The 15,199-nt window shown below is 42.9% G+C and overlaps 1 protein-coding gene across 2 annotated transcripts; it reads right to left on the bottom strand.

Annotated features, from left to right (window-relative positions):
• Nucleotides 1-11,405: 11,405 nt before the first annotated feature.
• Nucleotides 11,406-14,480, bottom strand: org (oogenesis-related gene). Of its 2 annotated transcripts, XM_061780566.1 has the most exons (6): nucleotides 14,264-14,465; nucleotides 14,118-14,192; nucleotides 13,300-13,519; nucleotides 11,903-12,069; nucleotides 11,607-11,711; nucleotides 11,406-11,511 (listed from the first exon to the last, which is right to left on the bottom strand). In XM_061780566.1, exons 1-6 carry the CDS (start codon nucleotides 14,318-14,320, stop codon nucleotides 11,488-11,490), a joined length of 648 nt encoding a protein of 215 aa, XP_061636550.1. In that variant the 5' UTR covers nucleotides 14,321-14,465; the 3' UTR covers nucleotides 11,406-11,487. The 2 variants fall into 2 exon arrangements, with proteins under 2 accessions (XP_061636550.1, XP_061636551.1); XM_061780567.1 differs by lacking the exon at nucleotides 14,118-14,192 and having other exon boundaries at nucleotides 14,264-14,480.
• Between the last annotated feature and the right edge of the window lie 719 nt (nucleotides 14,481-15,199).

Genomic DNA, 15,199 nt, shown 5'->3' with positions numbered 1-15,199 from the left:
TGCAAAAGATTTTTTCTGTACCATTTCTTAATCGGGTGTGGGGGAAAACACTTCTATCGTGACTCTATCACAGAACACGTTTAGACAAAAACCATTCACACTTTTTTTTTTAAGCGTGTTAAGTGTATGTGGCCCTTGCATCCTTCAATTAAAAAAAAAAAAAGTTTGAACACCCGTGACATACATGTTTTCAGAGTGTGGGAGAAAGCCAGTGTACCCTGAGAACTCTACACAAGAGAGGAGATTCAAACCCAGAGCTGCGAGGGAGACACGCTAACCACTAGTCCACCGCGCTGCCCCCTCCCTCATGACCCGAGCAGCAAAGAGAGCAGATCAATTCCTCTGCCTCGCCGCCTTTCTATTTGCATGGCCACCAAAAATCTTGTAAGTTTTGTGAAAATCTGCAGTAGAGCTTTGGGCTCATGTCGCATACAGAAGGCAATCAAAACAACGCTGCTTTGCGCTTGGCAGAGTTAATTCGCCGCATGCTAATAAAGCTGAAAGTTACAAATCTATGTGAACTATTTGAAAGAAGTCAAAAGTTCCACCCCCCCAAAAAAACAAAAAAAACATGCTTACCTGGCAGCTGTCATGCAAGCATAGGTTACTGGTTTCCTTGTTCAAACCCCAAAGGAAGATGAGTCTACCGAGTCTGTGAGCAGAGCTCGCAGGACAGGTCAAACAAATGCGTCGAGTCAGCAGATGGAGTCGATGTTTGGCTGGAAAAACTGCTGAGGAATGAAGATTCAGGAGGATGATAAAGGTCGCAAAGTGTCCAGGTGAACATGCACTTTCAGAAGCTTGCATTTTCTCTGATTGGATTTGTGCTTTGATGCATTTTTGTATGCTTTCTTTCAACTAGTCCACATGCATTTTTGGAATCCATAGGTCTTACTGTTAATATTTCATCATACATCCATTCCATCTTTAAAACTATTCCGTTTTGGTTGTTTTTTTTGGCCCACGATGTAATTATATTTGCCCCGCAAGGCAATATCAAATGTGTATTAGAGCTGGCCCGCCAGTATACAGCACATGCGCCACTAATATTACAAATCCCAGAATGCTTTGCTCGTGTGTTGGCCCATCAGTCAAGACCGGCGAGCGCCCCTTCCCTTTCTGTTGCAGTTGCTAACGACAACTATGCTACCAGTCTCCTCGGGCAAGTTTACACTTCCACTTCCCAAAAATGGCCAAACGAAAGATGGAAAAGGGTCAACTTCCAAGACAGGTGGGAGGCAGATTATCTGTTCACTAAAGTAAAAGACAGACCTGTTTGTCGCGTGCGGAGCAACGTGGCTGTAACAAAATAGAACATCATTGAATGAATGTTTTTTTCAATGCCCTTTATCAGCTGCTTGGCAGGGACTGTTAATAGTTTGAGGTTTGGATTTTTATTAAAGGACATTCTTATTTTGGGGGGGGGGCTTGTTTTGTCGTTGGCATTTGAAAAAGGATTCACATCAAAAAGAAAGGTAGTTGGGAGATAAATAGAAGATAGAGAGACAGAAGAATTCATGTTATCTATTTAAATACAAAACAACAAACAAAATACCACTGACGTCTTATCGCATATTTGAGTTCTCGTGTTTACAATATTAAAGTTTGTTTGAGTTTGACAACCTTGTCTTCCACTTTAACTTACTCCTTTAATTGGAATTGGTATTGGCTGGGGGGGGGGGGGGGGGGGGGGTGGCATTGGGTCCCTGCGGCACGGGCACAGCAATTACAGGACACTTCTGTCAGTCATTGTGCATGCGAAACGGTGTCAGTTCACTTGCCTGTGTCCGCAGGCACACCCCCCTGGGACTCTTTCACTGGGTGTGGGGCCACTCACTTATTGCGACAAATAACTCATGAATATGCAAATCGCTTGTGTATCCCCTCACTAATACTCTCGTCCTGTAGACTTTTATATTTTACATAATTAATCCCACTACACTTCAGTTGTACAGCCGGGTTCACGACCCTTGTCCTGCATGCTTCTTCTCCTGTCCTTGTCCTGTCCCTGTCCTGTTCTATCTTGTCCTGTCCTTTCCTCACAGGGTGTATGTAGCACTACAGCCCCATGCAACACTCATATTTAATGTTTCATTCTTGTAGATAATGTCATGATTTACTTCTCTCATCCTGTTTGCAATTAGTGCTTTGTCTTTTGTTTCTCTCTCCCTTCTAGAAACTTTGTTCCGTTCGACTGATCGAGTCTGATTCTCAATAAACCTCAATTAGAATACTAAGAAACCACAGCGGAAGCTTAAAAACTCCACTGTGACACAGTAAAACTGTTCCGGCATCAAAGGGATACAGATTTTTCATTCTGCTTGACCTAAGAGCCGAACAGGACAAAAAAAAAAATAGGAATTGGTATACGGCCCAGAAAGGGAAGCAAATAATTGTAATTTGCTCCATTACCTAGATTACCTAGAGAATCCCTATAATAATAGGAACTAGAATAATCAGCGTTATTTTCATGTGACTGGTTTTGCAACTTGATGTATTCTTTTGTTCATCCTTTATTGCATTTAATGCCCCACTTGGATCATTTGTTCTGGCCCTAATTGCTTCAACAAGCCACTCCCTCTGGGTTTTTCACACATTACAATAATAAAAACAGCAACTCCGATTTTGCGCGCTTTTATAAATCCATGATTAGCTTCTTTTCCTCTTAATATTGCCAAACGTTATTGTAAGAGTCATTCATTTGAGGGGGATTCAACATTAGTATATATCATCTCATTATTAAAGTGGCCATATGTTGCCAAACCAACTTTTTGTAGTATTTGGGATGTAATATTGTCTCTGTGGTGCCTCAGTAAACCTGTGAAATATGAATTCAAATCGTCCTTGCATTTCTCAGTTCCAAATGTTTTTTTCTGCCTGATCTGGTAAATTGCTGACAGTGTGGTCATAAATCATGTGAACACCTCTAATAAAAGTTGCTTCTCACTTATAAATAAACACTTAAAATCTCATGGCGTCCTTGTCGGGAGCCGCGGCCCAGTCCTCCCTGGGGTGTTGTTAACGGTTGGCCTCAGAATAGAATCATAAATGTGCGAATGGATTTGTGGGGGGGCATAAAATCGAACGCTTTGCGGGAGCCGCGTGCTTTCTGTGAATCCAAAGTGCTGCCGACCTCAGCAGAGGACGGACGGACGAGGGGAAACGCGGGCGAGATAGCGAGCGGCAAAGCCTTTAAGTCCCTCCGGACTGGCGGAGTTTAACGGCGAGAGACATGAAATAAAGTTGGCATAAGAAGCTGAAGGGTTGCTGACCAGCAGCTCGCAGCATGAAAAGGAAACCAATAATCCTCGATGGAAAATTCTCACCTGACTCAATTTCAATTTCATCGCTCTACTTGTATAAACGAGACATAGTACACCAGTTTTCGACAAAATAAATCCGTTCCCAGGTATCCTAATAACAGGTCTGTGATATGCGTCTGTCAAATAACCCCAATGAGCAAGAATTACAACTTACTTTTTCACCCTAACCTAGCTCAGTCCAGCCAGTTGTAGGAGAGGTTGTCCTTTCTCGTGCAACAGCGCCACTGCTCATCTCGTCCCCTTCTAGAGCGGAGTGCGTCAACGCTTTGGCTTTGTTTTATCAACGTGACTACCGAGCATGAATCCTGGGAGGAACATGCGCTCCAGAAAAACGCAGTGCTCAAGATTTTCAAGCAGTGGCGGAAGAACGACTCATGCTGGGTGCCCAAGTGCGTCACCACCCCTGCCAAAAAAAATAAGAATACAAAAAAAAAAAAAAAGGTCAGGGAAAGTTATGGTAACGCGATAGCTTCACAATCACTGTGGGGAAGATTGCAAAGTAATCGGGTAATCTTAGTGTATCCGAGGTTATTCTCGTGTTCCTTGTTGGTGGCGCTTCGAGGTCATATTTGGAGAAATATGTCATGTTTGAGACCACCGAAGGAGGAATGATGTGTGAAAAGGTCTTTGAGGTTATTTTTTTTTAAATGTAACTAAAATTGAAATCATGGAAATTTCCAAAAGCAACTTGTAATTTATTTACACATTTTTTCCCATGAGATTATGTCATTTAATGACAAAATGTATGGAATTCTAATCAATACATACATACATACATTAAATTACATCATCTCGTTACATGCGTTACTCCCCAACACTGCCCACAATTCAGTACTATGTAGTTCGCAGTCTTGGCAAGTTTTCAGCAACTATCTTCAAACAATGTATTTAGAAACAAATCAATGAGTTCAATTTGACAGGGTCTTTAAATACCAATTTCTGTATCGGTCCATTCATGGATCAAATACCTCTTGTGAATTTTGCTGCTCAGCTTTATTGACAACCAGGAAATTGTGCAAAAAGCCCCGAAACATTGAATAGTTGGACATATGCATTCAAAAGTTGAGAGCGGGTCAAATTAAGTTCAGCTGTAAAGATTATATAGTGCAGTTTGACGCCAAGAGGAAACAAACAAATTGGAGAGTCTCAGAATGTTGGTTAGGAACTCGGTGCTTCTCTTTGAATGCTCGCACCTCCATAAAGTACCTACGGGGGGGGTTTCGTGGCTTTTACTGCATTTGTGTCTGGCACCAGGCTAATCATCAACACCGCGGCTCTGCTTAGCTTTTGGCTTTGACGTGACAGTGGTTCCATGTAGTCCAGGCGTCACGTGCGAAAAAGGAATGTCAGACAATCAATCACTCATCTGCATTACATCTAAAATGCATAAAAGAAAAACAGTCTCAACTGATGGACGAGTCATTCAGTTTGAATGTAATATAGGAATTCACTTTTTGGACTCAATTGCCATGGTAGAGAGCACAAGGTCTGACTATGCCGTGCCTTTTTCGCCACCTGCTCCGGGTAATGATGAATGTTTCGGAGTTGCAGGGGCGGCCGCTAACCAGGCCGGGAGGGTAAAGCGACACATGCATTTTTGGGACGGGTGCATTTTAAGGAGTCGGGCTGTGAAGTCAAGAGTGCGGGTGCGTGTGTGTACACAGCAGGTTAAGAATTCTTCTGCTGGCTGATGATACAGTGTCACATTGTCACGCAGCAGATAATATAGCCTTGGGGTACAGTCGGCACCTGCTGCCATTCATTTGGGTTGTCGGCAGGTTCTACGTGGTGCTGGTGGTGCAATGCGCGTCGAAATATGTGCGTGAGGGCGTTTTTTTTTTTAAGGTCCTGCATATAGTTACCCTCCCGACCAAATCACTCTGCATCTTTTTATACCACCGCAAATGCTTAACTGGCTCTCTGTAACGGCGCACCTGAGGCCGAGCATTACATTTACAGCTCCCGACCGGACGCCGTCTTCACCTTGCACCTAAAAAAGGGCTTAGGAAATAAAATGGAAAAAGTGGCCTCCAGCTGGCTACAAAACAGCAGTGATAGAGGTCGATGGCTGCCTCAACCGAGCAGGCTAACCTTCAAACCGCTTCAGAAAGCCACTGAAGGTCCCCAGAGCCCACCCAGTGCCTTTGCTACATCCACACACACGTAGACACATGGACTACTGTGCCGCTTGGGGACGGTGATGGCGTCCTTTGCACCGCAACGTCAAAAGATGAGAAAACATCTGTGGAGAGTTGAAGGAAGTCAAAAAGTTGCAGGTCTCAATAAGCTGAGGTTGAAGTAAAGTTCAAGTGAAGTGCAAATACTCCCGACGGAGACTGAGTCCTGCCGCGAAAAAAACACAATTGTTTAAATGTTTAAAACTTCCTATATGAATAGTTTAAACTACAGGTGGCAAACTCAAGGCCCGGGGGCCCGATCCAACCCACCACATCATTTTATGCAGCCCACGAAAGCAAATCATGCGTGTCAAGTTCCATGATTCTTGCTAAAATCTGTATTAAAACTTCACATTTTCATGTGTAACAAATAACATTTTGATATTGCAAGTATTTTATTGTTATTAAACCCCTTTTTACAGTCACTTATCCCCACTTCTGATTTCAAAACTAGTTCTCCATCAAGTTGGTGTTTATGTGTAATACAGGGTGCGGCAGAAAGGACCGATGTTTTTGAAAAATTCACCAAATAGTAAATGGTAGCTGCTAACAAATTTTATTGACACCACTGTGTTGGTATTGAAACAGCTTTAGGCACAATCAAGTGTGGAAAACAACATTCATTATGTTATGTCCGTCCAGTGTGTGAGGTCTATACGCATACATATAAGGCCCCCCCCCAAAAAAAAAAAATCATCATCCCACATGGACAAATCAGGGGACCAAGGAGGCAAGGGAGTGTCAGCGAACCTGGAAAAGAGGTGGTCTCCGAAAAGAGGACAAAGACAAAACGGCCATTGATGCGCTGGCTGTGTGGGCCGTCGCCCCATCCTGCTGAAAACCACAAACGTCGCATAGCCATTCGTCTTCATTGCCATTCAGGCACAAAGATGTTATTGATTATCTCTATGGACCGCTCAGCAGTCACAGTAACACAGATCAAATAAAACCAAACACCACAGACCAAAACAACAGAGCGGTGCCGGAAAGAGTGGGAGCCAACTTCCAACGTCTACAGAAATGCATCAGTGAAAACAGAAACCACGAGATGGATGTTGTTTTCCACACTCGATGATGTTAAATGCTATTTCAATACGAACAGCGATGTCAATAACATTTGTTTGCAGCTACCGTTTATTATTTTGTGAGTTTTTCAAAAACATCTGTGTTCTCTGCCTGTACGATGATGAGGCGATTAAACATTTATGGCTTCACAGTCATACAGGCCATCTGAGGGAAACCGTAACTACTGTGTGGACCGCGGCAAAAATGAGTTTGACATGCCTGGAAATCATACGGCACAAACTATGATGCAAAAATATCACTTCATTACCCAAATGGCTTACAGATGATTTGAAAATGCACCAGGAGAGCAAATGTAGATATGGCAAAGACTCAACTTAATCTCCACTAATAACCCAGGCTAAACTTGGTTCCTCCCAACATACAAAGCTGATCTCTCAATCTTGACGCCAATTATTGACTGTACTGCGCTCCGATTTAGACATGGCTTCCTCTGCATCTAAGGACATTTCAGAAAGTGCACAAATTATGTGACTAGGTTGGTTTGTCAGTGACTAGTTCGGGATAGGTTCAACAGGGGGGGAGGGAGGAAGAAAGAAAAAGAAAAAAAAAAAAAAAAGCACATTTGTGAAGTGAACTGCAAATATGTTGGGGATTATTACTTTACACTAACTGTGCAAAGAAACAACCACAATATAGCAGTGGAACACTTTTAACTGTACACTGTATAGTTTTAATTTTGAGTGACCACAAGGCTCGAACTCTAAAACCCTAATTTAACACTAACTAAAACACTGCCTTGTGACTAATTGCTACATTTACTGGACTTTCGCGTCAAGTGGGCTACGTATATTATACACGTGGTGCTGTGCAAAAGTCTTAAGTCACCATGACATTTGTTGGTGTACCAGAGGTGCCAATATGATTCTTGGGGTTAGACAGTGCCAATGTTAGCATGTTGACTTCATAGTAAAAAATAATGAGAATAATTCACCCTTATTCAGATCATGAAAATGGACTGAAATATAATTGGTTGTTGAAATGCAATTGCTTCTGCCTATATGCATCATTCCTCCACAAAGTTTTCTGGACATTGGTTTTGTATTAATTTGTGTAAAGCTTCTGTGTCCTATTAGTTACTATACAGGTCCTATTGACTATTGTGAAAAAGGGCCATTATAAAGAAGAAGAAAAAATGTTGCATAGTACTGCATAAATAGGCATATTAAGAAAATAATTTCATATTTTTGGGTTTGGCAGTGTCGTCATGCTGCACATTCTTATTCCATAAGAGAAAAATCCCCATCCTTTAATCCCCAACGGCTTTAAAAGGTCTCCCAGCAGGATCCTCAAGAAACCTCTTGAGGTTAAATGATGCTAAGGAGCTGCTAATTTCCACAGGCTTAGTCGCACTCACGAGCAAAGCGGAAGTTGAAATATTTCCTAGAGTTTTCCTTTAAGCGTGCTGGATTAGAGCAGATCAACTCGGAAGCTTCCTTGGACCTCTCCGGTATAGTTCAAGCGTACATAAGAAATTCAGGGATGACGACTCATCTGCAGACTAGGTTGTTGGGAGGTCCACACAGCTGCTCGTGCTGCTTTCGTCATCAAGAGGTTCACCGAGCCCTTATACTAATCCTGCCACCCACTCACTGTAAATACAGCTCTGCACTCAGCAGGAGACTGAAGATGGTTAAAAAGAGGTACCAGCAGTGAACATACGTCACGCTACGTCAAGCATTAGAGAGCCAAATGAGAATTGCACCGGCAGCCAAGAGCAACTAAAAGGCATTTGGCACAGCTGAGGTACAATAGTTAACTATAGTTCAAATTTTTGCTCTGTGGTAAAGAGCTAAATTGTGATTGCATAGAACACAAAATTGAACTTTGTAATAGTACATTAGCGACAAGAGCGGTACAGACATCGCTGTCCCGGCAGCTCAGTACAACAGCTACGGCAAATGCGGGGTACACACATACCGAAAATCGGACCAAATCGGAGCATTTTCTCTCCCCGCCGATGGAAGTCGGCAAAGGCCTGATTCTCGGAAGACAAAGATTACGCTGGGCCATTATTCTGTGGTCTGGAGCGCGTTAAGTGATTCTTCCTGCCCGATATGCTTGGTAAATTGCTGGGTGCCAACAATTTTAAATGTTAAGCCTGTTCACTATTTCCAATCGCAAATTCTTGCATGCTCATCAACACGGGAGCGTCTGGACTCCGCGATTGTGACGTGAAGCAGAATGACAGCTGACTAGGATGCAACCTGAAGCTTGCACTGTTGATGGAAATGGAACAACTGGTTGTGTTCATCATTCAACATGATACTGACAATAAAAATGACACAACCGCAATGTAGCTGAGTAGACAGGCTAACAGTTAGCCCAGCTTCTACAACCCCAATTCCACTGAAGTTGGGACGTTGTGTTAAACAAATAAAAACAGAATACAATGATTTGCAAATCATGTTCGACCTATATTTAATTAAATACACTACAAAGACAAGATATTTAATGTTCAAACTGATAAACTTGATTGTTTTTAGCAAATAATCATTAACTTAGAATTCACATTTTCTTTTAACAACATTCAATAAACCTTTGGGAACTGAAGACACTAATTGTTGAAGCTTTGAAGGTGGAATTCTTTCCCAATCTTGCTTGATGTACAGCTTCAGTTGTCGTATTTTACACTTCATAATGCGCCACACATTTTCAATGGGAGACAGGTCTGGACTGCAGGCAGGCCAGTCTAGTACCCGCACTCTTTTACTACGAAGCCACGCTGTTGTAACACGTGCAGAATGTGGTTTGGCATTGTCTTGCTGAAATAAGCAGGGGCATCCACGAAAAAGACGTTGCTTGGATGGCAGCATATGTTTCTCCAAAACCTGTATGTACCTTTCAGCATTAATGGTGCATTCACAGATGTGTAAGTTACCCATGCCATTGGTACTAACGCAGCCCCATACCATCACAGATGCTGGCTTTTCAACTTTGCGTCCATAACAGTCCGGATGGTTCTTTTCCTCTTTGGCCCGGAGGACACGACGTCCACAATTTCCGAAAACAATTTGAAATGTGGACTCGTCGGACCACAGAACACTTTTCCACTTTGCATCAGTCCCTCTTAGATGAGCTCAAGCCCAGAGAAGCCGGCGGCGTTTCTGGGTGTTGTTGATAAATGGCTTTTGCTTTGCATAGTAGAGTTTCAAGTTGCACTTACAGATGTAGCACCGAACTGTATTTACTGACATTGGTTTTCTGAAGTGTTCCTGAGCCCATGTGGTGATATCCTTTGATGACAGTTTTTGATGCAGTGGCGCCTGAGGGATCGAACGTCACGGGCATTCAATGTTGGTTTTAGGCCTTGCCGCTTAAATGCAGTGATTTCTCCAGATTCTCTGAACCTTTGGATATTATGGTCAGCTGGAGCAGTGTTTCTAAGCCTTGATTGAGCCAAGGAACGCATTTAAGGTTCTTCCGGCTCACCACCAAAACAAAAATATCAAAAAGGATGAATACCCAAACGAGGCTCTTGTCTTAATGTAGTCACAAAATTACTCAGTGTTAAGTCTGGATCTGTTTAATTGAACACAAAGCTGATATACTCGCAGGCAGCTGTGACTTATTCTATTAATGGCAACAGATGGATACACAGGTTTATTGAAAATTTTGCCATCTGCTGTATCTGTCAAAATACATCACTGGAAGAGATGAAAATATATTAGTGGTTAAACATTTTCAAACAAAAGTGAAATTTGCTAGTTCCCATGGCACCCTACTTGGGATTCACTGCACTAGAGGATTACACACCTGCGCCGCTATCAACCCCCCCGGAGAAATTAGATGTTAAAAACTGGTGTATCCCGTGACAGTCAATAAGAAAAAGCCAGTAGTTTAGTCTTGTGAAGAGACTCAAGTCCCATGCGAACACAAAAATCTTCATGTCAGAATGATTCAATTTCTACAGGGGTTAGCTTCTTAGATGTGCATGACTGATGTCTACCAATGACCATGTTTATATAGTGTTAATATTAGAAGAGTGGTTACCGAATTCACCACAGTTTTGAGGTTGGGGGTTCAAGTTCTCCCTGTGTTTGTGAGGTTTCTCCTGCTTCTCTCATAAGTTACTATTCTTTGAAGAAAAGAAAAAAAAGAATTTAAAAAAAAAAAAAAGGATGACTGCATGTCTGTGTGTGCAATTCACTGGCAGGATACACCCAACCTTTTGCCAAGTCAGCTGGGATATGCTCCATAACACCTGTGCAGAAAAGCTGTATAGATGGTTTTATGATGCAAGTATTTTCTAAATTCTGAGGTTGACCAGCATTATTAAAAGAATGCATCTTAATATTTGTTATTCTGGCAGGTAACTTTTTTTTGCAGTTCAATGTAAATCTAAGTATTCAGCTCACATTACATGTGCAGAATACAATTGTTTAGAAGTACCGTATTTTAAACCCCAGTGGGGTGGGAAGATGATCAAGTTAGAAACATTTGCAGATTTTGTTGGATTCACTGCCATCTAGTGGGTTGCTAGGTACACAGCAAAGGGTGGGGGGGGGGGTAGTAAACACTGATTGGACTGGTTTCATCGGTGAACATGTCAGCCAACCTTCATGGACTAACCCAACAATCACATTGCAAGCAAGTCTATAGGGCACTTGCCTGCCAAGGGTAATCATGTGCATGAGCAGTTTCATCACCCGTCTTTACCAATTAGCTGCGTGCGACCGTTTTACTGAATGAGGCAGATTATGAATCCATTCAAGTATATCATCTTTGCCTGGGACTTGATTGGCTTTACTGAATTGTGTTCATAAGTCTTACACTTTTCCACGCCTGCCTTAAGTACAAAATAAGTCCTCTGAAGCAGAGCCAATGTTAAAGCCAATAACTTTTATTGTGACTTAGAAAATTTCATTAATATACAAAACGAGTTAAAGAGCAGGACAAGGCGCTTAAGACGAGGACAGCTGAAGACCCTGCAAATTACAGAACGGGAATAAAGTGTATTACGGCGGATAGCTATTCAAATTGCATAGCAAGTCAATGACGTGGAGCAGGCAAGTCATCTCACCGTCTCCACGTCAATAATGATCACGCCTTTGTCGTGGACCTCGATGTCGCTCTCAGTGTTGTTGTGAGAGCGGAACTCTTCACTCTCCGTCTCGACAGAACTGGGCTGGAAAAACGTCAGCATGAAAGTGCCCAATTGTCATGCTTCATTTTCCATTGATGACCACACTATGCTATACAAAACCGAACTTAAAAGCTGAAATGGCCCCTCATAGGAAAATGGTCACCTGTGAAGTGCTCCAAGCAGATTAAGGGGAGCAATAAGACCAACATTCCATGGAAGACCTCAAAACAAACCTCGTAGTCAGGATCCTTCTCGGGACAGTCATCGTCAACCAGCTCCTGCGTGAGCGCCTCCACCCAGGTCTGGTGCTCGTCGTCGTCGTCATCCTCGTCATCCTCCAAGTCGTCCTGCTTCCTCTTGCTGCCCTTCCCACAAGGTTTGATGGGCGAGACTCTCATCTCTGTTGGGAAATGGGCCAGGTCAAAGCTCTGACTGGCAAGGACACCGCAGTTCATTTTCTCATTGGGGGCACAGGTAACTGGAGCCTAACCCAGTTGAGACTGTCTCACCAGTCAATTGCAAAGCACTTAAGACAACCAAAGGACAAGTTAGTTTTCAATTAAAACATGCATGTTTTGGGGATGCGGGGGAGAAACACCAAGTACCTGGAAAAGGCACGCATGCACGCGTGAATCAGACTCTCTTACTCACTGTGCTGCCAGATTCTATAGCAGTAACAAAGGTCAGACCTTTTAAAATTTGGAGTTTGACCAGGATTTAAGAAAAATCTTTGTGTCAAATGTTTAAAAATAAACTGTTTCGCATGGTTTTATTGACGCTTTCTCCCACATTCCAAAAGCATGCATGTTAAGATTCATTAAAGAACCTAAACTGCGCATGAACGGCATGAATGGTTGCCTCCATGTGCCCTGCTGGCAACCAGTCCAGGATGCACACCATTTCTCACGCAAAGTCTGCCAGGATAGGCGCTATAGAAAGCGGATGGAGAGGACCAAGTACAGCATAGTGTGGAAAGTACGAGCCAAAACGATAAAACTTGCATTACAAAAGGCTTACCGAAATAAACCAGATGAAATGCCAAGTAATGTATTCTTAAAGTTCAGTTTTAGAGCCAGTTACCATTTATAACAAAGGCATCTAAATTACAGGAAAAAAAATAAATAAATGTCCAACACCTTAGAGCCTGTAAAATGTGGGCGCATGACCAAAACTAAGAAAAAATGTGCAAGTAACCACAAGGCAATATGAAAGACTTGTCCAAGTACTGTACTTCTGTCCAGCAATAGTGTTTCAGTGTCAGTCACAAAATGATTGGCAGTAGCAGATGAGCAAACAGTTTAGCATTTACCATTTTCTAACTTTTGTTTCAATACAGTGTGCTTCAGACTCTGGATATTTTGGGGGTGAACTTTGGATTTGAATGTGTTGGGAGTGGTGGATTTGGGTCCCTCTGTTAAGACTTTTTATTAATAAAAAAATAATAATTTGTTCTCCTCATACTAGTTCAATGCAGGATGTGATTAAAAAGGTAGTCATGTCTTAACTCATTCACTGCCAGTCTTCCCAATTAACATGGATATTTGACTTCTAAAGCCGTCAATGGCAGTGAATGTGTTAAACATTGCAGAGCTATTTAATTCTTTATGCCCTGTGAGAAATTAGTGGTTACCGGGTGAGAGGGAGCAGCCTATGGCAGTAGACAGACGGTAGCCCAGTGCTGCCTGCACCCAGCGGGGCAAGATGCTGAGCAGCAGGCGGGCGACCGGATGCCGGCGCTTGCGACTGGTGCGGCTCTGGCGTGCGGGAGGGGAGATAGCAGACGCAACTTGGGTGGCCTGCTTGGGGTGCCTAAACCCCAGCACCCACCAAAAACCATGATATGCGCGGACCTGTGAAGACACACACGTTTTTCTTTTTTTAAACACAAAAAGGCTAAAATTAACAACACATGTCCTCCCAGGATTTAACTAAAGCTTATCAAAATGGTTATGTGGGGAAAAAAATATATTTTTTAAAAATGGTCCACGTTTAAAATAAAATTGTTAGCAATCACTTTTAAAGATAACAGTTACATGTAAATACAGAACAACGTTCAAGATTAGCTGATTTAAGGAAATGCCAACACATTGGGCCACTTGGAGAAAATATAAATCAGGAACAAAAATTAGCTTTACCATAATTACGCAAACGCGGCAAAAACAAAGTCTGCGTTTTAGAAATTGGCAAAGTACGCGAGAATTAACACTTTGAACACTTTTAGTAGTGTAGCGGTAACAGCGCCCTTTGCAGTAAAGCCGTGACGTCACAAAGGACAAGAACCATAACACAGTTCAAAATATAGGTTTTAACTTAATATCGTTAACACACAGAGACGTGCGGACAAAAACTAATGAATGTTAAGTAGTTTAAAAAAATAAATAAATTAAAAATAATTTAAAAAATGAGAGTAGGCAACGCTAGCATTGTCTGTCATTCTGCGACACGTACCACGATGCCAAAGGGCCAGAAGAGCCCCCGCAGCACGGAGCCGAGCAGCCCGGATCGCCTCAGCTCCACAGCGGCCTGCCCACGAGAGCAAACAGCTGGAACACAAGCGCACACAAACGCGGCGGACTGGGAAAGCGTCGCGGTACCTCAGTGCTCTCGCCCTGCTCCCCCGGCTCGCCGCGGGGCTCATCGTGCGTGCTCATCCTGCTGGCTGCTCACCGAGGCGGCCTGCTGCCGGAAGAATAACAAACAAAAAAAGAAGGCGAGAAGAACAAGTTGGAGCCAAACTCACGAGGGACACACCAAATGTACCCCGAAGATTCTAGCGTTCAGCCAATCAGCGCAGAGACGCACCGGGTTGTAATCAGCGCCAGCCAATCGGCACGAGGCAATAATTAACGTCACGTGACCCAACCTCGCGCACTACCAGGAAGTAGTCAGAATCAGAATCATCTTTATATTTATTGGGGTTTTTTTGCCATGTATGTCCAAAAAACACACAAGAAATGTGTCTCCGGTAGATGGAGCCGCTCTAGTACGACAACAGACAGTCAATTGACAGAGAACACTTTTGAGACATAAAGACATTGACAAAAACAGCAACAAAGGGTTGCTAGTTATCTGGTAATGCCGGTACAATTGTTGTTGTTTTTTTTGTTTGTTTTTTGCTTGTTTTAGCTTAGCTTTCATCCAGTCTCCTTGGCCATTTACTAGGGAGGAATTGCTTGGACCTGTTTTTCCAATGCGGAAGGAAGGAAGGATGGATGGATGGATGGATTGATAGATAATGCTTGGATCGAAAAATAAACAGTAAAAGCTTCATTCATCCATGTAGCCATCTAAGAGCCTTCTTAGCATATGAAGAGCTTTCGAGGAGAGCTTCCATTGTTGACCGCAGGCTCCTTAATTAGCAACCATTTCCGTTGTCGGCTTTCGTCACATTTGCGTAAGCGCCGGGCAAAATATGGCGCGGGGACAAGTATATTAGAGCTTTCTGTGCCGGGGAAAAGAAAAGCAAGCCTCAAGAGAGATGGCGAGGGACACTGTGACGAGGACGTTCAGCATCGGGGCCATCAGTGGCG

Source organism: Phyllopteryx taeniolatus, chromosome 7 (genome assembly GCF_024500385.1).
Source record: "Phyllopteryx taeniolatus isolate TA_2022b chromosome 7, UOR_Ptae_1.2, whole genome shotgun sequence".
Classification (NCBI taxonomy): Eukaryota; Metazoa; Chordata; class Actinopteri; order Syngnathiformes; family Syngnathidae; genus Phyllopteryx; species Phyllopteryx taeniolatus.
This window is presented reverse-complemented; position numbering and strand designations above follow the sequence as displayed.